This window comes from Catharus ustulatus, chromosome 20 (genome assembly GCF_009819885.2).
Source record: "Catharus ustulatus isolate bCatUst1 chromosome 20, bCatUst1.pri.v2, whole genome shotgun sequence".
NCBI lineage: Eukaryota > Metazoa > Chordata > Aves > Passeriformes > Turdidae > Catharus > Catharus ustulatus.
This window is the reverse complement of record NC_046240.1, coordinates 7,426,852-7,447,917: the sequence shown is the minus strand read 5'-3', so window position 1 is coordinate 7,447,917 and position 21,066 is coordinate 7,426,852. Positions and strand designations below refer to the sequence as shown.

The following is a 21,066-nucleotide window of genomic DNA, read 5'->3' as shown; positions in this document are numbered from 1 at the left end:
ACATCTTTAATTCACTTTAAAGCACTTCTGTAGCACTAGCCCAGGGCAGAAAGGTCTTAGTCAAAGTTAGGATCAGGTTTGTGAGATTTTGAGAAAAGTTACCTTGTAAATGACTTTCTAATTATTTCTGTATTCATTTACTAATTACACAGCTCAGTTTTTTTTCAGCCCACCTGAGGAAGGGAGGCTCTGCAAAATGCCCTTAGAGAAAAACCAGTTTGGTACCTGCCCACCAAGAAAAAAGGTGGTCCCTGGGCAAGGGGGATGTTTTCCTGTCAATATAGCAATCAAATTTAGCTTCTGCCACTGTAGGCAACGTGGCATTAAAAGAAGGAGCTTAAGTTATTAAACTGAGCTGCTTTAATCGTCCGGTTCGGGGAAATCCATTGCTACAGGAGACCTGAGGATTAGTGTATTTTTACCACAAAGCCAATACATCTATTCTGATCAGTTAGCACTTGCTCATTCGTGCATATGAAACTTCACTCTCCGGGTTTGCCCTCACTAGCATGGGACCAAATGGAGTTTTATCTGGAGATTGACCCCGTTACCTTGAATCTCATCATTCTGGTATCTAGCTATGTAATTTTGCTTCTGGTTTTCCTGATCTCCTGCGTGCTCTATGACTGCAGAGGGAAGGATCCCAGCAAGGAATACGCCCCTGAGGTCCCTGCAGACAGCCAGCCCCCGATCCGGCTGGTGGTGATGCAGCAGGGCTCCCCTGGCACCCGCTGGGCAAAGGGGCTCATCTCTGCCTACGAGAACCCCGCTGACCTGCCTGGGAAAAGGACTACAGTGGTGTGAGGGACCCTGCCTGCAGCTCCAGCCCCTGCCTCTCTGCTATGTTTACTCCCCGTGTGCAGCAGGAGGATGTGATCCCCAGGTACGTCTGTACGCTGATTTATTTGATGTGGTGCCATCGCTCAGGGGAACATTTGATGTTGAGTTGTGCTCTGCATGGGTATGAGCTCACAGTTCGGCCTGCCAGCCATAAAGGGACTAATTTCCATTTCTGCTGCTGCCCTGCAGCCCATGGCAGCCTATGGCAGTGATGCTGTTATCCTCAGGCACTGAGGAGGGGCCCTGCTTTAATCTCGAGCTGTCCCATGCAGTTATTTTGGCAGGGACACTGTTGTCCAGAGCATCCCACCCCAATGGGCTGAGCTGTGCTGCCCCACAGCCTTGGCACATCTTCCTCAGTCCTGCAAATGACCTTGGGAGGCTGTTCTCACCTCCCCAGGGAGAACAGAAGCACAAAGGATTTTTAAAGGATAGAGATAGTGCCTTTCCTATAGAAGCCAGCTGCTGCTCCCATCAGAATTCAATACTTTCCATGCTGGCTGTGAGCTCCCCTGAGGGCAGTGCCAAGCCTGTCTTGGCACTTATTTTCTGTGGGTAGAGCAAAGCTCTGCTCTTGTGGGGCAGAGCAGCCCTTGCCCTGCACAGATGCCCTGGCAGGATGCAATAAGCTCCCTGGAAAAGCTGGGTGCAATGCCTCCTGCCCAGGGGGAAGGGGGAACTGAGGTGAATGTACTGATGTGAAACATGTGTCAGCACTGCCCATTGGAACAGGAGTTTCTGACCCCATGTCCTGGATTTCAGTGTCCATCTCCACGTGTCTGACCCTGCCTCTCTCCCTGAGCCTTCCTTCAGCTGCATCATGTTCCTGCTGTTAACATCAAGGCTGTTATTGTATCCCCAGTAAATCTAATGCTATCTGCTATTTCCATAATTTCAGAGCTGTAAGTTAAAGGCCTCTTTGGTTAACAAGTTTCTTCTGCATCTTCCTTCTGCTGGTTTTCTCCCTCTCAGTGCTCACTGGGATGTTTAACACTTGGTTATTGTGTCCCTCTAAGTGCTCAGGTTCCTATATGTGATATTTAAGTGATGGATTTTAACTGTTTATTAAGTGGAAATTAGCACTGGACCCAGACTGCTGCAGGTCCCATAGGTTATTTTACATCCTGCTAATGTGAAGTTCCCACAGAGTCCTACAGAAAGCTTTAGGAAAACACAGTGAGATTTATTACCTGTGTCAGGTGTCATGGATGACTCACTGGATGCAGTGGTCCTAATGCCTTCAGGACAGGCATTTTAAATACTCCCAGAAATAAACTGCAGTGAATTGGAACCACAACTGAGCAAAGCTGTTGGCTGGATTGCGTGGTTTGTACTCCAACTGGGTACAAAGTCTGCCTGTGGTACCTCCCAGACAGGCTGGTTTCTGAATCAGCCACTGAGCATCCTGACCCTGGCAAAGAAAGCTCAAGAGTATCTTTGTATTTAAATGTTAGTGGTTTTTCTTTTGGTCTCTAAATTCTTGTGGGTGAACCCAGGTTTTGTTTTCAAGCTGTCCTTTGGGAGTCGTGGATATGCCTGGTTTGGGAAGGAAACCTGAACTGGAAGGAAGGTTCCTGATGGGTGGGTGCTGGAGTAAAACCCTTGATGTGATGGAGCTGGTAAATCAGCAGTTGGTGCCATGATCCTCTTCCATGTATCATGCTGAAATATTTAGCACTGAAAAAGTGCAATTAGTTGTAGCTGCTTTGGCAAAATGTGGCAGTGGCTGAGTTGCTCATATGTTATGGCTGCTGTCACCCACACAGGGTGGGTTATGCCTCCTTGGGCTCTCCCATCTGCCTTCCCTTCAGCAGATCTTCCTTCCCTGTGATCTCTTTGAAGCTTTTTATGTGTTCATGTTCATCATTTAGTTTTCTAGGAGCCTTCTTGGTGATAAGGGATTCCTGGCATTTGAGAACAGAAATAATAACCTTTGTTAATAGGACCTTTGGGGGGACTAAAAAGAGCTCAAAAATATCACAAAGAGAATGGCACAGCTCATGTGACACCAAATGCCACAGTGCCAGCAGAGAAGCTGTGGCTCCTTGCTGAAGGTCATGCAAATAATGTAATGACACCATGTCACGTTGCCATATCATTGCCACTGTGTTTGTTTCTGTAGGTAAAACAGACCTGTGTAAATGAATACTTCTAGATAGCTGGAATTCTCCAGATATGTTGTTATTTGTGCATTAACCACAGATCCCTGGCTCCTTGAAGCTCGATGGCAAAGCTGCTGATGTTGGCAGGGTAAGTTTTCTGGCTCAGGCTTTAGGAAGTTGTGCCTGGGGATGCTGTGGGCACAGGAGCAGTTTCCATTGTTCACTCATGAGGAAATTTGTCAGTTGTGATAGTTGGTGGACTCTGCTCCAAAATGGAGAGGTAAAAGCAGCAAATGATATTTTCCTTCTGATAGCAGGAAGGTAAACATAGGGTAAATCCCTTTCTGGAAAATGAGAAACTGAAGTGCATCAGGACTTTGTCTTCCCAACAGGAACAAAATGGCTTTCTTAGTTTTGTTTATACTAAACAAATATTGGAGTATTTGTCTTAATATTGGAGTATTGTTTACACTAGACCAGGATTGGAGTATTATTAGTGGGGAGAGCCCTTGAGTATGTACTGAGAATTCCAAGTAATCAAGTCCCTGAGAGTGAAATTACTGCTTTGGGGAGGTCTCTGCTGCCACGCTTTACTTAATGACTGTGTCAAGATTAAGGCATGCAAATGGGTTTTATCAGGCCAAGCTTGCAGAAATCAGCCTTGAAGCTGTGTTCCTTCGAGGGCTTGCAGTCCTCTGCCATGCCATTTGCATCTCTGTGAGAAACCAGGGGTGAACCCTCCCACAGCAGGGCTGCTGTTTGCATAAGTTGTGTGTAAAATGTGAATCCCTTGCTGGAATTGCAGAACATCCTGAAGCAGGCTTTGTGTGGGAGCCCAGGATATTCCCTTGGCTTCCCTGGAGTCTGGACAGGGGGCTCAGAAGCCTTGGCAAGGTGCCCAAAACCCCTGTGAGTTCGATCTAAGTCCCTGGGAGAAATTACCATCTTTATATACAGAATTATAGAGTCACAAAAATAAGTAGAGTGTAAATTGGTGTATTAAAAGGTAGAAAAGCAAAGTTTTGAAAATTGTTTATATTAGGGATCTGAACACAAGATGGAGGATTTGTGGTGTAGTAAGAATTTCTTTCATCTTCTTCATGGCATCCATCTTCTGGGTTAGGATGCCAATCTGAGATTGGTTAAGGGAAAACTGGACAATGTAATATAGGTGTCATATTGGGAATTAATTGTAAATAAATTATACATAATTTAGAGTATAAAAGATAAGTCCTGCCCAGGAGGGCAGAAGAGCCTTGAACGAGTTGCAGAGTGGATCACTGTAAGGTAAAAAGAAAATTCCTTAGATAAGAAAGAATAAACAACCTTGGAAACCTCAGAACATCAGCTTTAGAGTCTTCTTTCGTGCCCTGCTGCACCCTGGCTGCGAGACAAGAACTCTCAGACCACCTTTAATGTGCTGTGAGTGATCTCTGACCATAAAGAGGTCGCTGCCGGTCACAGCTTTGCTGTTTTCTATCCCAAACTGAGCCATGCAGAGGAGCTCTGCAGAGACTGAGCCATCCCTTTGGGACTCCTGCAGCATCTTCCAAGCTCTGTCCCACACCAGGATGTGGCTGTGGGGACCCATGGATCCAGGGACAGAGCTGTGGTGCAGCTCTGCACATCCTCTGAATCTGACTCTTCCAGCCCTGCTCAGCCGAGGATGGGTTTGTGCCTTGCTTAATCCTGCCCGTGCCTATGGAGACATGTGCTTTGTCCAGAGGATTAGGCAGGATTTTAAGGTCAGGATATCCAGCACAGAAATCCTGTCCTGCAGCAGGTGCCCTCTGCAAAATGAGTGAGATGTGGGTAAAATTGTATTAGCATTGATTCATGAGCAATATGAGTTAGAGAATGTTGGATGGACTGACAAGGATTTAGGGGATGTGCTCTATCCCCAGTTCTGCCCTTGGCTTATGGGACATCCTTGGGCAGCTCCTGTCCCCTCTGTGCTTTGCTCCATGTGTCTCTGCTCAGTTTTTTCTGCTCTTGTGCCCTCTGCACTGAGATTTCTCTCTTCTCAGTCATTTATGCAGTTCATGAGGGGGTTGTACAAAACTGGCACACAGGGGCTGCACTTGAATTTCATGGTCTAACTCCAGCAAAATCCAAGAGAGCAAAATAAAATATTCTCCCACAAACAATGCCTGGAGCAGGTGATCAGAGAAGCTGATGAACAAACCATGTTAAATGTGGACAAACTCTGGGCACAGCCTTTCAACACCTGCTTTGGGTGAGCTGTGGTCACTGTGGCACTCAGATATCTGCAGCTCTGTGGTTTGCAGGGAACTCAGGGGTGCTGGGAGGATTTATTGCTGTCCTGCAGGAAGTGGGAATTCACTCTACACTGGCTCACTTACAGTTGGCTTAGTGTGTTTTTAAAGTCACAAATGACTGCTTCTGTAAAGCCTTTATTAAGGGATTTAAAGAAACAACAGGAAAAAAGATTTCTAGATTTCTCCAATATTAATTCAAGTTAAACATGTCACTAAATTCACCGAAAATTCATCTTTCATGTGAGGCTGTTCCACTGTAAACATACTGTCTAAGCCTTCAGATTTCTTTTTAAAATTCCTAATAAGCCACTACATATGAGTAGAGGATTAGTCCAGACAGACTAACCCATATTTGCCAGAGAGAATTCCTTCCCATGCAGTGATTGTTTTGAATTTGAAAATGGGTTAATCTTGCCCACTTTTTTTATCAGCACACTGTTTCATTCTCTACTAGTGCTGAGTGTAGAAGTCAAACCCCTTGGCTGTAAGAAGAACTTAAGAATAATTTTTGCTGCCTAGAACTGCATCTCCTTGAGCTGTCAGTCATTCAGCTGGGGTGATGTTGGTGCTTTGGTGGGAATGCCAGGAGGCAAGAATTGCTATTGGGAGTTTAATTGGAAATACTGTTCTTCAAACCATGAGCCAGTGCTGCTTTGGGGAGCCCATTTGTCATCCTTTAGAGGGATCAAACCCCACGAGCCCAAGTCTCTTCAGCTGCTTCTGTATCTTTTATAGGGCAAAGCACTGACCTGGCTCTGCTGGCCCTGCTCCAGCCCCGGTGACTTTGTGGCTGCCCCAAGTGCTGGATCCCTGTGCAGGATCTGTTGTGCCAGCTGGACCCTGGGGGTTGGCAGTGAATCCACGTGTCCTGCTGGGGTCCCTGAGGGTCCCTGAGACCCCAGCTGCAGCCTCAGCAAGGATGTGCATGTGAGGATGGCAGCAGGGCTGTGCTGCAGTCTGCTGGTGCCTGCTGCCCCCCAGGGAACCAGGTGGGCTCTCAGGGCTCCCAGGTGAAGGTCTGGCTCTTCACACTGGAGGGGTGCAAAGCTAAATTAATTGTTTATATATAAATTGATATGACATCCCAGCAGAGAGCTATCTGACTTAACCAGAGAAAATTATAGCAGAATGGTAAAAAATGGGAAAATCTGAACAGCTGCCTTCTCAAGCTCCTGTTCTGCTCCTGCTTTAGTTTCCTTTTCTCTTCCCATATGCTGGTTTCCTTGGAGACACTGCTCCTTGGTTTCCCTGCCTAACACTGACACTGTTTGACATTAATGTTTCAAAGAGGCATTTCCACCCTAATGTGACAAACCAGGGGCAGTTTTTGGAGGCAGATCCTCGTCACAAGGCATCCAAATATCCAAATCCAGAATGTGGTGGTTCAGCCCTGGCTGGGGATGGGTCAGTCTCATCCCAGATCTGCAGCAGATGCTCTGTGTGGGCAATGAAGCTGTGCCCTAGTTTCTCCATCTGTTAATGTCAGTAATAATTGTTACACAAGTGGGGTGTAGGGTTGTTTTAATTAATATTTATGAAGGAACATGAGATCCTTTCACGGGTGGTGCTATGGAGAAATTGTTAATTATGAATGATTATATATTTGTGTCTCTTCCTGAATGCCTAGAAGACTTGGACATATGGTTTAAGCACTCTCATTTTGCACTCCTTCAGTTGTGAAGCTGATTTGGCCCATGGAATAGCTCTTTATTACTCTAAAAATGCACTGAATTTAACTGCTATTGACTTCATCATGAGCAAGGAACACAGGCTTGGCATCCACCTTTATTTGTAATAATTATATTGCCTGAGTAACCAGTATCCTTCTATCATTTCATTATGTAATATTTTTCACATTCTATTTCTATCTCTGCCCCATCTTTCGTGTAAAATAAATGTACAAATTCAGGCCAATTCTAGGGCTAAACCCTTCAAGAAAGAGGAGGGGAGGCAGGGACTGGGCACATCCACCTTTGCCTTCTTCAAATGAAAAAATCCCTGAATTTCCGAGAGATTAATGGGAGTTAAGATTATTGCTGGAAACTGGGCACATATAAAGGGAATACAATGAGCATAGAAAGTGTATTATAAAATCTGTGAGTAGCAGCAGATGATTTAATGTTTGTAGGTGCTCTACCCATTGGGTACAGCCACTGCACCTCGTACCCTCCCCAACAACAACCAAAAAAAGACAATACTGGATGGAGGCACATTAATAGTGCTTGTTACAGCTGATTTCTTTCCCATTCTCTGCATTCCTCCTCTTTCAGGAGCACATTAAGCACAGATCTGACATAAGTCACACACTTGTTTCCTCAAAAAGAAGAAACTTAGTGTTTTTCCTTCCAAAAGAAGCACAAACAGCAGCAGCCTGGGTTTGCTGGGGGCAAACACTCCACCTGTCCTGAGCCTGAAGGACAAGTCCCTTAGTGAGACACAATCTACCCAAATCCCTTAGTGAGACAGAACCTACCCAAATTTCAGCAGTCCCCGTGGGGAGCAGTGCAGGGCTGTGGTTTGCTCTCTGCAGGGCTCACAGCAACGCTTCCTTTAAATCATTTCTCATCAGCCACCAGCAGCTCTGCAATTTCCAGCCCTCCAGGCAAAGCAGGCAGGTCACCAGGGCAGGGGAGGTGTTATGAGCCCAGGGGCACTGGAGGGAAAGAAAAGCTTTTTACTGAGATGGGATAGGTATTTTATCACTTCTCAGGGCTTTAGTTTTACACCAGGTTCACACTGCAACCAGAGTGGTTTAATAATGGATGGGTGTTTTTATTACTAGCAAAAACTCTGATACTGACATGATTAAACCAGCAAAAGTAATTTCACGATTATAAGCTGCACCATTTTGACTAAAATTTTGGTCTGAACCCAAAGTGCAGCTTATAATCAGGTGCGGCTTATATATGGACAAAGAACGAAAAGTTGCTGTTTTAGTTTGGAGGACAGGTGTCTGCTGAGAAAGGCAGGAGCTTCTCTTTGAAATGGAGAATGTAAACCCCCTCCCTCCAAACCATTATAATTTTGAAATCAAGGGGCTTTCAGGCAAAAATATGAGAATTAGGAATAGCAGTTCTTTTCTAGGGAAATTAAAATAGAAATACAGTACTATAAGGAAACAAACTGCAAACCCTGACACAGAGTACAACCTGACACCCGTCAGGCAGGGTGTTGGCAGCAGTCCCATCCCATGGTGGCTGCATCCTCCTGCAGTGACAGATGTGGCTCAGTTGGAGCAGTGCTCCTGTACAAGGTGCAGTTTCCCTCTGGAGCTCCAGTGGGGATGTGGAGAAATCCGGTTTTCCTCTGGAGTCCAGTGGAGAAAGGGGCTCCCTTAGTGTCCCAAACCCTCTGTTTTTATCTTGGTAAGAAATGTTGGGCTCTTCCCCCTGGCTGGAGCAACTCCCAATGGGATGCAGTAATTTTATCAGTCCCACAGTGGGACTCAATGGCCATGAGCAGAAAATGACTGGCTGGAGGAAGGATGGGTTGTGAAAAGATAAAGAACAATGCCCTGCCTGGTTTCAATGGATGGCCCATTAGCAGATTATCTGCCGTTGAGATAAGGATCACTGCCCCACCCTCTACAGATGGTGATAGAACAGATACCTTTTATCACACTCTGGATTGTAATGTGCAGCTTATAATCAGGTGTGGTTTATGTATGGACAAAGAATGAAAAGTTGTTGGCGCCCGGAAGTGCGGCTTATACTCAGTGTGGCTTATAATCGTGAAATTACTGTAATTTGACAATAAGCCTTATTTTCCTTGCTGAAGCAGTGTGTACTAACTTGGCAGATAATCTCATTAATTAATTGAAGCTCTATTTACAGTTGATGGAGAGAGACAGCTTGTTAAGGACACAACATCCAGTCTTTTCTAGTGCAGACAAGGCTCTGTAAAGCTGCATTTTTATTTATATACATATGCTGAATTGAAAATCGGGGCATTGCTCATAGAGCCAAGTGTTCTGTCCCTGGAGAAATGAATAGAAGGCAAATCTTTGGCATCAGGAGGCTCCCTGTTTGTTTTGGGAAGGAAAGCTGGCAGGGGTCCCAATGCTAACTCTGAACATCTGAGGAAAAGGCTGCTGGAAAGAATTATGTTGTGACGCAGACGGGGGAAAGCCAGGAAATTTGAAGCCAGGACAGAGACTCCTACCTTAACTCATTCTGGCATGGAAAAAATCATTGTCAACACAGCCCACCTTTGGGATCTGTATTTACCTAACGTGCTCGTGTTTGAGTTCCCTGGGAGGAGGGAGGTTTTCACCAATTCTTGTTGGCAGAGATTAGAGAGCTGCTGGGACCAGTGGGAGTGTTAAGCCATGACTGGAGGAGGAGATAGGGCTCATCACTGTCACATCCATGTGTTTCTGTAACTGCCTTGGCAGGGTTGTTTGGCCTGGAGGGCACATGCTGCTCCCCCATTATTGCCTCTGGAGAGCTGAAGGGACAAAGGACTCTTCTTTATTTTCCCCTCCAGCCAACTCTGTGGGCTATCAGATCCCAAGGGTCCCCTCCTCTTGTGAATTTGTTCTCTCAGTATTGCAAAAGTCCATCTGTTTGCAAAAGTCCCTTTTGCAAACACAAACTCTTTGCCTGCTCCAGCTGCTGAAGGTGAACGTGTGCTTTTATCTCACTGCCTGTTTGCTCTTCATGTGCAGTGAAAGACGGGATGCCCCAACCTGGGGCAGACCTCCCAGAGGAGAGGACAGTCCTGTTTGAGGCAAGAAGGTAAAGAAAGGTCCCCCCACCAGCAAGGAGGAGGGTGAATGATGCTGCCAAGGCTTCCCCAAAGGTGGCCAAAGCCTGTCCCGTGGGGCAGAGCTTCAAAGCACAGTCATGTGGTAGTGCTGCCTTTTCCTGTTTTGTTTAACAGCTGCTAGGGAGGACATGACCATGTTTATTCTGTGCCCTCTCTGCTGGGAAACGTTCAGGGTAATCTGGAGTCACAGATGTTACAGAGGCCGGATCATTTCAATTTTTTATATTTTTTTTTTTAGCAGAAGAAGTCAGGCGTTATTATTGGATGAAATGGATAAAGGCAAAAGGCAAAAGCCCAGGCTGTGCTCTCATCACATGAGGGTGAAGCACCTCTCTTGTTTCTACACACAGCAAAATCCTGCCCTTACCTGGACTGCAGCAGAGCTGTGAGTTCTCTCCAGGCAGGCTGCAGCAGCTCTCAGCTGCCTGCAATGCAAGGGCACCCTTGCATCTCCAGGTACTTCCCATCCTGTGCAGATGGCTGCAAGTGGAAGCTGGGTCTCAGCAGCTCCCTGCCCATCCTCAGAGAAATCCCCCAGGAATTCCCTGGCTGGAATGCATGTCCTGAGCAGGGCCAGGTGGGATGTGTCCTGCAGTGTGGGACAGTGCTGTGAGCATGGGCAGCTCCTGCCACTGCATCTTGCCAGGGCAGAGCTTGAGAGCATCCTCTTGGGTCAGAAGCATTTTGCCATTCTTGTTTGATTGAAGTGCCACCCTGTCAGATTAGCTCTGCTCCTACAGAGCACCAGCTTTTCTGTCTTAGCAGATAAACCTCTGCTGGCCAGATCACAGCGTCTCAAACTCCCAGCACAGCCTGCCAGAAGGCACCAAGGGCTCAGATCAGCCCCGAGTTCAAAGGGACACTTTGGGCTTAGAACTCTCAGTGAGCCTGATCATGACTTCAACCTGGGAGATGGGGACAGCCAGTGCCCCAGATGACCAGAGCAGGGCAAGGTTGCAGAGAGATAATTGGGTTTGTAGGTGCAGCCCTGGCTGCTGGCACAGTGCTGGCTGCAGTCAGAAAATGCTTTAATGTTTGGATTTTAAAAAATGAAACCATCATAATGCATGTCTACTAATAAAGATAATATAGGATGCAATAATGCAGCAACCCTATTGGCTGCTCTGGTTGCCAGCCCCATATTAGTCTGCACAGAGCTCCACGTGCTGAGACCTGTCTTTGTGCATATAATTACAGGTTCTTGCATAAATGCTGCAGGTGCTTCTATTTTAACCCTGTGTTACAGTGTCTTAAATTCAATACAGCTCAATTCTCATTTTTCAACTCATCTTGGGTCACCCATTTTCTCCAGAAGCTCAAGGGACAGGCTGGATTATTATTGACATGCAACTGCAGTCCTAAGCATCAACTTTCCAAAAAGCACATCCTGGGATACAGGCACAGCACAGGATGTGCACTGGGTGTCTCCCCACAAACCACTGGTCTTTCCAGGCTCCAGTTTTTGGATGTGCAGGGGCCAGATTCTGTTTCTGGGAGTGGGATGTGATCCTGGAGCAGGTCTGAAGCCCACGTGCTGTGCTCTGCTCTCCCTGTGCCTGCTGCAGGCAGGAGGTTACTCAAGGTAATTCAACAGGATTTCAGTGGAAATGCCCGGGGGTGACACCAGTGCAACTGCAGTGCAGGAGAGGGTCCCAGATCTGCACAATCAGGATTTCTATTTGTCTGTCACACTCCAGAGCCTCTGGAAGCCCCCCTTTGGCTGCTGGATGTGCTGCCCCAGCTTTCTGCCATCCCTCCCTGCCTGCAGACCCAGCTGCTCTCTTACCGTTGGTTTTCACACTCATTTTGTCACTCTTTGTACAACATGACCACTAACTGGTGCAGCTAATTAACTGTTAAAAGACAGTGTCTTGGTCTCCAGACCCAAGCCAGGGATCTCAGCAAAGCTTTCCTGAGGGACAAAGGCAGCTACAGCTCTGAACACCCTAAACTCTGGCATTGGAGCTGCACCTGGGACATTCAGCTCCTCTCTTTCTTTCCCTTTGAGGGCCTCAAGCAATGTTTTTTTCTTAGTCAGAAGTCAGGATGCCTTTTAGTGGACATAGGGAATTTTTCAAGTGAAGATGGGATTAATAAAATCAAATATTTGTTTCAATTCAAACAAAAGTAATTTGTCTAATCAGACTGTCTTCCCCTGGCATCTATCCATGGAAACACAAAGCAGCAAGCTGCTTTTATACTGGATTTTATACTGGTGTGCCTCCCTAAGAGACTGAGTGTCCTGCTCAGTACAGATTTCACTGGGTTCCCAGGGCTTGCTTTCTTTATTTGAGGTTTGGTGCAACAGCAAAAAAACTGCTGCTTTGTTTTTTTGAAGACTTTAGAAAATTCCTTGAGTATCTCTGCATCTTCAGAACTGGGGTTCTATGAATGTGCCCCCACAAAACCTCCTGTGCAGAGGGAATATTAACACCACTGATACCCAACAGCTCTGGCTGTCTGTGCCCAGCCAGGGCCAGCTGCTGGTAGCCAGACCCTTGTTTTTGTCAGTCCAAGACCCATTTCAGACAGACCTGTAAAAAATCATCAGGTCCTTTTTTTACTTCCTTTTGCATAATGGCAGTCCTACTTTCCCTTGGCAGCGCAGTAATTTATAATTTGACAGTGTTTAATGAAAATCCTGCTGTTCTCCTCCCTGGAATTTGAGAGTTGACATTACAAAGAAGTCCTTCCTTGACCTTTCCCTGTTGGCCACTCCTGGAAATTAGAGCGTCTCCATTTTAATGAGCTCAGAGGATTGGGGAGTTGCAAGAAAAGACAAATCAACTTCAAAAATACCTACCCTCCTCTTGTGAATATGTCAGGACATGTTTTTAGATGCAGAGCTCTTACCTGAACAGGCTTGTTCTCTCCTCATTCTGTGGCTTCTCCAGCTGAGCTGTTTCTTGGCTGCTGTTTCCGTGCTTTATGATGCAAGGCCTTGTTGACTTTGCATGAGGTTTGTTGCAATGTATAGAGCAGATTTGTAAATCAACCCAGCCTTTGCTCCCCTCTCTGCCACTTGTGCAGTCCAGTCCAGCTGGCAAACCAAAGGTGACCTGCCTCTGTGTGTGTGTATGTAAATACAGATAAGATTGGATATCATGCATCAGAATAGATAATGATATAAGATGCAATATAAAAACATCTCTGCAAGGCTTCCAGGAGCTGGCAGGGCCATCCTAGAGGGGAAGTGGAAGAAAATGAACTAAATAGAAATGAGTGAGGATGGAATGAGTTCAGAGGATGCTGGGTTTGGGGCTCTCCTGTACCTGATTCCCTCCCTGTGGATCCCCTTGTGGGTCTGAGCTGTGCCCAGTGCAGGTTTGAAATTTGGGTGATGTGGAGACAGAGCCCAGCAGCTGCAGTGCTCAGCCTGGATGGGACAGGACTTAGAGCCAGAGGGATGCTGCTCCAGGAGTGATGGTTTGGGACTATGTACCCACAGGCTGCAGAAGTTTGTAAGTGAAAAGAAAATATTTGATAAAACTCAGCTGCATTTTTTTTTATTTTTACCAAAAAGCTTTAAAACTGGCCAGGCATCTTGTTACCTTTCAGGGTATTGAAAAATTTCCTTCTTTTACCCTTTTTGCTGGGTGAGATGATTTCTTCCAGAACCAGTGTTGTGTTGATCAGATTTCCATAGCTCATAGCTATGGAATTGCTCCTCTTTTACCTACCTGAGTGGCTGGTTAGAAATTCAGTCTGCTTTCACAGCCAAAGGAGAGGGTTGGGTACCTCCAGAGGAAATTTATTTTATTTCCTCTGAGGTGACAAGACACTTCATTTGGGTTCAGTGAAAAAAACACAGGTTTGGTCTCTGCTCTGCATTTTGGGTTTCTGGTCCCAGAGCTGGTGTAAGCACAGCTATGAAAGACCCTTTCAGCTCCATGCCTTAGAACAAGTTTGCTGTGCAAAAAATTAGAGTTTGTATAGGTTTGAAAGCTGTATAAATAATAGTGGTTTCTTAGTACTACACCAGTGCTATCTTGCATACATATTTATTTAGTAGTAAGACCAAAAGCTTGGAAGAGAACTGTGTTTGCAAAGGGCTGTGATAGCAAAGATTTCCTTCCCATGTCCGTGTGCAGCACAAAATGGAAGCAGATATACAATGGAAAATATGTAGGAAAGGTAATTTATTCTATCAATGTCAAACACCCCCACAAACCAGTCTGGCTCGATATTTATATTTGCAGAGTTTATTAGCACAAAATGAAAAAAGAAACCAGAGTGAACATAAAATAAAGCCCACTGGAATATGGGGCAGTGTCACCAAAGCTGTCCTTGCTGCTGCTTCAGTGCATTTGTCCAACACTAGTGCTGAGCCCTCCCAGACCAGCACTGAACAGTTTGGCTCCAGGTGAGTCAAGGAGGAAACAACAGGGATTGTTGGTTGGGAAATCAGGGTAAAACCTGGAGCAGCCATATGTAAACATGGACATGGTTAGATGAAGGATGACTGTGCAAATACAAAATACCCTCAGGCCTTAAATCAGGAGAGTCTTGCAGTGATGCTGCCCCAGGCCAGGACCTGCCATCAGCCAAAGGCTTCTTTGGTTAAGGATGGCTTTTTCCTACACTGATTTTTAATAGAAAAAAAGATGAGTTTCACTGCCTCACCCACAGGTCAGCAGAAGACAGAGCTCACTCCAATGCTGCCTCAAGTCCCAGTGTCAGGAAAGTGATTGCAATTTCCTTGATGCCATAAGAAAAAGTTTGCTGTAGCTGGTGGTTTCTCACTGTGGCCTCTCTAGAAGCTGGTATTTTTCCAAGTGGAATGGTTGGTGGATACCAGCTTTGCCACCATCAAAGGAGGAAAGCAGCTGCAGTTTGTGCAGCCAGGTAAATGCTGAGCCTGAGCACGGTCATGCCTGAGTAGGGCCCTGTGCTCACCTGGCTGTGGCACAGCACAAATTAGACATGCCTTGTCTCCCCAGGGATTTTACAGCTATGGAGCTAGGCACATTCATTATCCTGCTGTCAAAACAAACCTTCCTCCTGCTCTGAGGACAAAGCTGCTGCTGGGGCTGGACTCAGAGCTCAGTCCCAGGGCTGTGTGAGGTCAGGGTGGAGGTGAGCTGGCACAGCTCCCTGTGCACAGTGCCTGCCCACATTCCCACGGCCTTAGCTCAGCCTCCGGCCCCTGCTAGCATGGCCATTTTTGACTACAAATACCAGCAGCTTTGCCACCTCCTCTGTGTGACTGTTGACAGAAGGATGGGCACTGTCCCATTCCCCTCCAAGGCAGGAGCTGTGCAGAGATTTCCAGCAGGAGCAGACACATCTCTGTGATGCTGTTCTCCAACCCTCCTCCAGCAAACCCTTGCTGCAGTGGGCAAATTGTGACCAAAGACTCTGAGCTGCTTGGCTTGGGTTTTCACATTTCAGGATAAAAGAGATGGATTTTCATCCTGAAATGTGAAAAGCAGGATTTGGGATGTACTGGAATAAAGGTGCAGAGAGCAGCCCTGGCTGTGCTGGATCACAGCTCCCAAGAGATGCTGAGGATGTGCCCTCCAAGCCAGTCAGAACAGCTGGGTCATTCCTGCCAGGCCAGGTTCAGGGTTGAGGGCAGGACTGTCTTTGGAGGCAGCCACATTCACCATCCACAGCAAAATTTAATGAACAGCCCATCTTTTTTTTATTGCGAGGAGGGCAGAGAGTTTATGTGAACTGGATTTGTTGGAAGCATTTGTACAAATGTTTGTTCTCTGCTCCTTAGCAGCAAAGGGATGAGTACAAACAACATCCCCATTTAAGGTCCCACTCATTTGTTACAAAAGAACTGATCCAATTTTGGTCTGCAGGTTGTGTAAGGTGTAGATCACTCACATAGCCTGGAACAGAGGCAAAGGCATGGCAGAGCAATGCTGCAAGGGTGGAAATCCTCCTGCACAGGGAGGGAAATCCTCCTGCACAGGGAAGGAAATCCTCCTGCACAGGGATGGAAATCCTTCTGCACAGGGATGGAAATTCTCCTGCACAAGGATGGAAATCCTCCTGCACAGGGAAGGAAATCCTCCTGCACAGGGATGGAAATCCTCCTGCACAGGGATGGAAATCCTCCTGCACAGGGACGAAAATCCTCCTGCCCAGGGAAGGAAATCCTCCTGCACAGAGATGGAAATCCTGCACAGGGAGGGAAATCTTTCTGCACAAGGAAGGAAATCCTCCTGCACAGGGATGGAAATCCTCCTGCACAGGGAAGGAAATCCTCCTGCACAGAGATGGAAATCCTGCACAGGGAGGGAAATCTTTCTGCACAAGGAAGGAAATCCTCCTGCACAGGGATGGAAATCCTTCTGCACAGGGATGGAAATCCTCCTGCCCAGGGACGAAAATCCTCCTGCCCAGGGAAGGAAATCCTCCTGCCCAGGGAAGGAAATCCTCCTGCCCAGGGAAGGAAATCCTCCTGCCCAGGGAAGAGCTCTGGCCTAGGAAGTGGCTGTAGAAAGGGCACCTTTGGGATCTGCAGTCACTGGTACAATTCCATCTCTATCTCAAGTTATCTCAAGCATCCATCTGCCCCCTGGGAAGGCAGGATCAAGCCATGGCTGTTTGCTCAGTGAGGCAGTTCCCTCCTGCAGGCACTGCATCAGGTGATTTGTTCTTACTGCAGGGAAAGAAAATTCTAAAGACAAAAAAAAATCACAGGAAAATTTTAGCATGTGGATTCAGTGCCCAGGTTAGATTAGGGCTGCTCTGTAAATGACTAAGGATCAGATCAGATTATCAAGACAACAGTGTGTAAAACCTCTCCCTCCCAGCTTGGATTATCCCACATATTGAAAAATTAAATATTGAATAGCTGCTCCCAAAGTGAACATAGTCCATTCAGTTGTGTGATTTTACCCACAGGAAAAATACTGTTTGATTACAGCATTAAATAGTGTACAATTAAATTGTATGACAGAGACAGGCTAAGACAGACTTGACTTGAATTTTGGTGCTCCCTAATATTAAGTTATTTGACTTTGAAACTTCAGTACTACTCTTTTGTAAGTGGAGAGATTTTGTGCTTATTTTTTATTTTGAAACCTTTCCTCGTGCAGTGGAGAATAGGTCTCTGCTGGGACCACAGAAAAATTGTGAGAAAAAGAGCAGTTTGAACAAACTACCTTGGTTGATTCCAAAACCATTTAGCTTTGATTCCCTTCAGTAATCTCATATTGGATTTTAATCATTACTGTAATATGATATTAATATTTTTAAATTGAAGTGCAGGAACATTTCTGGCAGCTGTTTTTGGTAGGTTCCCCATTAATGTCTACTTAACTGGAGACAGAAAGAGTCAAGCACACATTTAATTATGAAGACGTCTGCATGACAGCATGAAATCTCAAATGAAAAAGAAACACTTTTAATATGAATAATGATCAGACTTAAAGCCTCAGTCATCTCTAAATAGCAGTATATTGATGACTAAAAGCAGCACTAATGCATTGTGCACTATTCAGCCTGGAGTTTAACAACCATTTATTTTAACTTTCCATGTTGCAGGAGTGCAAGTGGGGGCACAGCCCGTTGTTCAGCTTGGGTGGAATTTGTGTCCCCATCCAAAAGTTGAGCCTCTGTCCCCTCAGAACTCCAGAACAAAAATGGAAGGTATTAGCTCCTCTAGAGTATCACCTCCCCTCTGCTAAGGGACATTTTTCCTCAAAGGAGATATTCTCCTTTTTGTCTCTAAGGGCACTAAGGAGCTTTTCCATGATTAAAGTCAATGCAAATGTACCCAGTACAGCTCTACTGCCAAAATATGGGAATTTGGATTTCCACTGAAAAACTGAAAAACCTTTATAAATTTTAGGTAGAGACTTTTGTCATTTTGACTAAACCTCCACAGAGGCTTTTCCAGTGCCAGGTTGCTAACAGCTTTGGGGTCGTTTTCTAGAGTTTAAGTAAAATGCTATTACACAACCCCTGTAAAGTTCCAAAGAACTGGAGGCAGCTCAGAAACCACCATTCCTATTTCTATCAGATGTGAGGCTGTTTGAAATGAGCCTTGGGCAGTTGGTAGGAGCAGGACAGAGCACAGCTGCCAGCAGGGTCAGCCGAGGGCAGATGCCAACATCTGTGGTTTATTTGGGACACGAGCAGCCCTGTGCCCTCCCTAGCCCCACTCTCACACCAGGGCTGTACCTTTATTTAGAAAGATGATTTATAAATTGTAATTTCTATATATAATACATATATCATTATAGATATATATAATAATAGAGTAATAGATATAATTGCAATTTATAAAACTGATCCTGCTAAAACCAAGCAGAAAGGAGGAGAGTGGTGTGAGCTCAGCCAGGAGGAGCAGTCTGAGCACAGTGCAGGAATTCCTGGGCTTTGATCCACTGCCAGCACCGTGGCCCCAGTGCTGGGGAAGCTACTGAGGAAACAGAGTTTGAAAGCACAGCCTTCCTCCAAGGCTCTGGCCTCTGTTCCCAAAAACGTGGCCTTGCAGTTTAGCACCCACAATGCAGATAAGAGTTTGTGATGCAGAACAAGTGCAGCACAGCAAGGCTGGGCTCTGGTGAGGATCCCCCCTCTGAGGGCACCAGGAGCAGCTCAGAAGTGGCAGCCCCAAGGAAGGAACAGTTTCTGGAAAGACACAATGTGTGCCCACAAAAATCTCTATTTCAGCTCTTCATCAGGAACATTGTCTGTTCATTTATTGAATTTGTTCAACCAGCCTCTCCTTATAAATTTGGTTACTGAGCCTCAAGATTCAGGTATCTGGAGGACAAAAATTTGCTGTCTGAGGGATTTTAAAAACAAGTTAAGGGACTCCTGTGCCTCTCTGGATTGTTGTTTACCCAACTGCTTTCCAAATGGCTCCTAAAAACCAAGTATTAGGGTTTCTTGTTCCACTTTAGTCCTTCCAGCAATTATGTGAGAGGTCAGAGTCTCATTTGTGTGAGTCCAATCCCTGGAATGCTGTAGACTTTCATCCACCACAGCAGAAAGAGAAGTCAGGTCAGAGTCTGTCTGAAAACTTATCCCTTCCACTGAAGATAACACAATTTATAACTCTAACTCAAGGGCAGATAGAATTAAGTGGATGGTGGATGTAAGGCCTCACAAAGGTTACCAGTAACAGTAACTCTTATTTTGCAATCACTGTTTGGAGCAGAATAGACAAATTTGCACTGGAAACAAACTTCTTGATATCTCTGTCTCCTGCAAGTCCTTTGACCTCTCAGCAACTTGGCCTGGCCATCAGCAACTAAAATGATAAATCCCACAAGTTCCTGCTGTTCAGAGGGGACATGGTGAAACAGAGCTCCCTTTACTCTTTGTAACACACCATAACCAAGAAATAGAACATTTGGACTTCTGTCCTTAAATAACAGGAGTTATTTCTTCAGAAACACTGCAGAAACAGTCTCTAAACTTATCAGGGGAATTGCAAGTTAGACAATCACTCAGATCCTCTTGTCCCTGCCAGGCACCCTGCTCCCTCTTCCCAAGGCTAACAAGCATTATTCAGATTGGGAGATAGAGTAGGGACAGTGTGTCTGATGTTTGTTTGGCTCTATTAAAGAACGTGTTCATTTTGCTTCTGAATTATATTTATAAACATTTGTGTGCAAGAGAGAAAAATGGATTCATATTTTATTGTCTGTTTGCAAAACCTAGAAAACCTGAGACAATGCTATGTGTTGGAATACAGATGTTTTCTCCCTTTCTATATGTATTTAGGAAACCTAAAAAAATGAAACCAAGAGGCTGTGAGCTAGCAGGCAGGAAGGGCAGGGTGAGTTCACACTGCCCTGTGCCAGCGAGGCTGAGCTCCTGAGATGTTTCATGACCTCCTCAGTTTCACTGACTTACACTCACCTTGATCTTTCTCTCCTGTATTTGTTTTTTTAGATTTTTTTAAACTATTGACAAAAGTAAGTACGATTTTTAACTGAGACACTATCCAACCAGAGTAAAATTTCACCCATTTAACAACTGACAAGAAATCGATTTGTTTTCTTTTGCTAAATATGTTTAAAATCTCTGAGCAGTCCAGATGGGATGTAGAAATCATTTCCTCTCAGATGACAAACGACAGGCTAAATTCCACCCACTCTGTTCACTTTGGCCTGACCCAGGGCTGATAGGAAACAATGAGCGTCTTTCCGTTAACTTAAATGGATTTTGTGTCAGCCCCATTAAGTAACAGCTTATTTCCCTTCATTGATTGTGATGTCAAAGATGAGGAATTAAGAGTGATTATGGATGGCAGACACATTTGCAGAGCAAAAACCCAGTGATGGGGAGAAGAAAGGAGGGGAAAAGATTTTGCATGTCAGTGTTATGAACATCAGTTAAAGATGGTCTGGGATTCAAACACAGAACTGCTTTATTTTGGCTTTGGTACAAGGGTGAACATTTTTCATTTATTTCTGAAAAGGGAAGAATTTGAAGATATATTAAAATATTGGGTCCAAAGAGAAATAATTTAATTTGGCATGGGCAAAAAGATCCTCAAAAGCCTCTACTTTTGGGTGCTAAAACCCAATATCGGAGAGAGGGCAAAAATGTTTTTTGTTTTTTTTTTTTTTTCCCCAAGGGTTGGGTATAGCTGGGGCTTTTTTTTGCAGGTCACAATAACAAGACAACTGGAGGATGGGGCGAGAAACCTCATCTCTTAGGATCTAATGACACTGAGAGGATATACTGCTATAATACAGTAGAGTAATTCTTTATTCTCTGTTGTAGACTTCCTACAACACAGATCCTCATGATCCTTATCCCTGTAGTTCAAGAAACTGAACTGTGATTTTTCAGGTGTTCCCAGTCTGAAGCTGAAGGCAATGACAGCTGCTTAGCTCCTGAGTCAGGTTGTCCTGATTTGGCCTTTCATACAAAATTCTCTTTATGAGTGGATTTTATCTTTAATAACTCCCTCTTTGCCTGTCAGCCAAAATTCCATACTGATTTCTCCTAGAGTAACTGATAGATGTTCCAAGGGCTATGGGCCACCATCTTTTTTATGGTACAATTACTAAAAGCCAAACCCTTCTGACATTTTTTATTTCTAAAAAAGCCTTGAAATCTGGCACCTTTATGACTAAAGCTTCCCCAAGGAAGCA

General features: G+C 45.3%; 1 protein-coding gene across 1 annotated transcript; it reads left to right on the top strand.

The window, feature by feature from the left end:
* Positions 1-519: 519 nt before the first annotated feature.
* On the top strand, positions 520-877 carry LOC122149443 (small integral membrane protein 36-like). The gene has a single exon (XM_042779850.1). It carries the CDS (start codon positions 520-522, stop codon positions 802-804), a length of 285 nt encoding a protein of 94 aa, XP_042635784.1. The 3' UTR covers positions 805-877.
* The last annotated feature ends 20,189 nt before the right edge of the window (positions 878-21,066 follow it).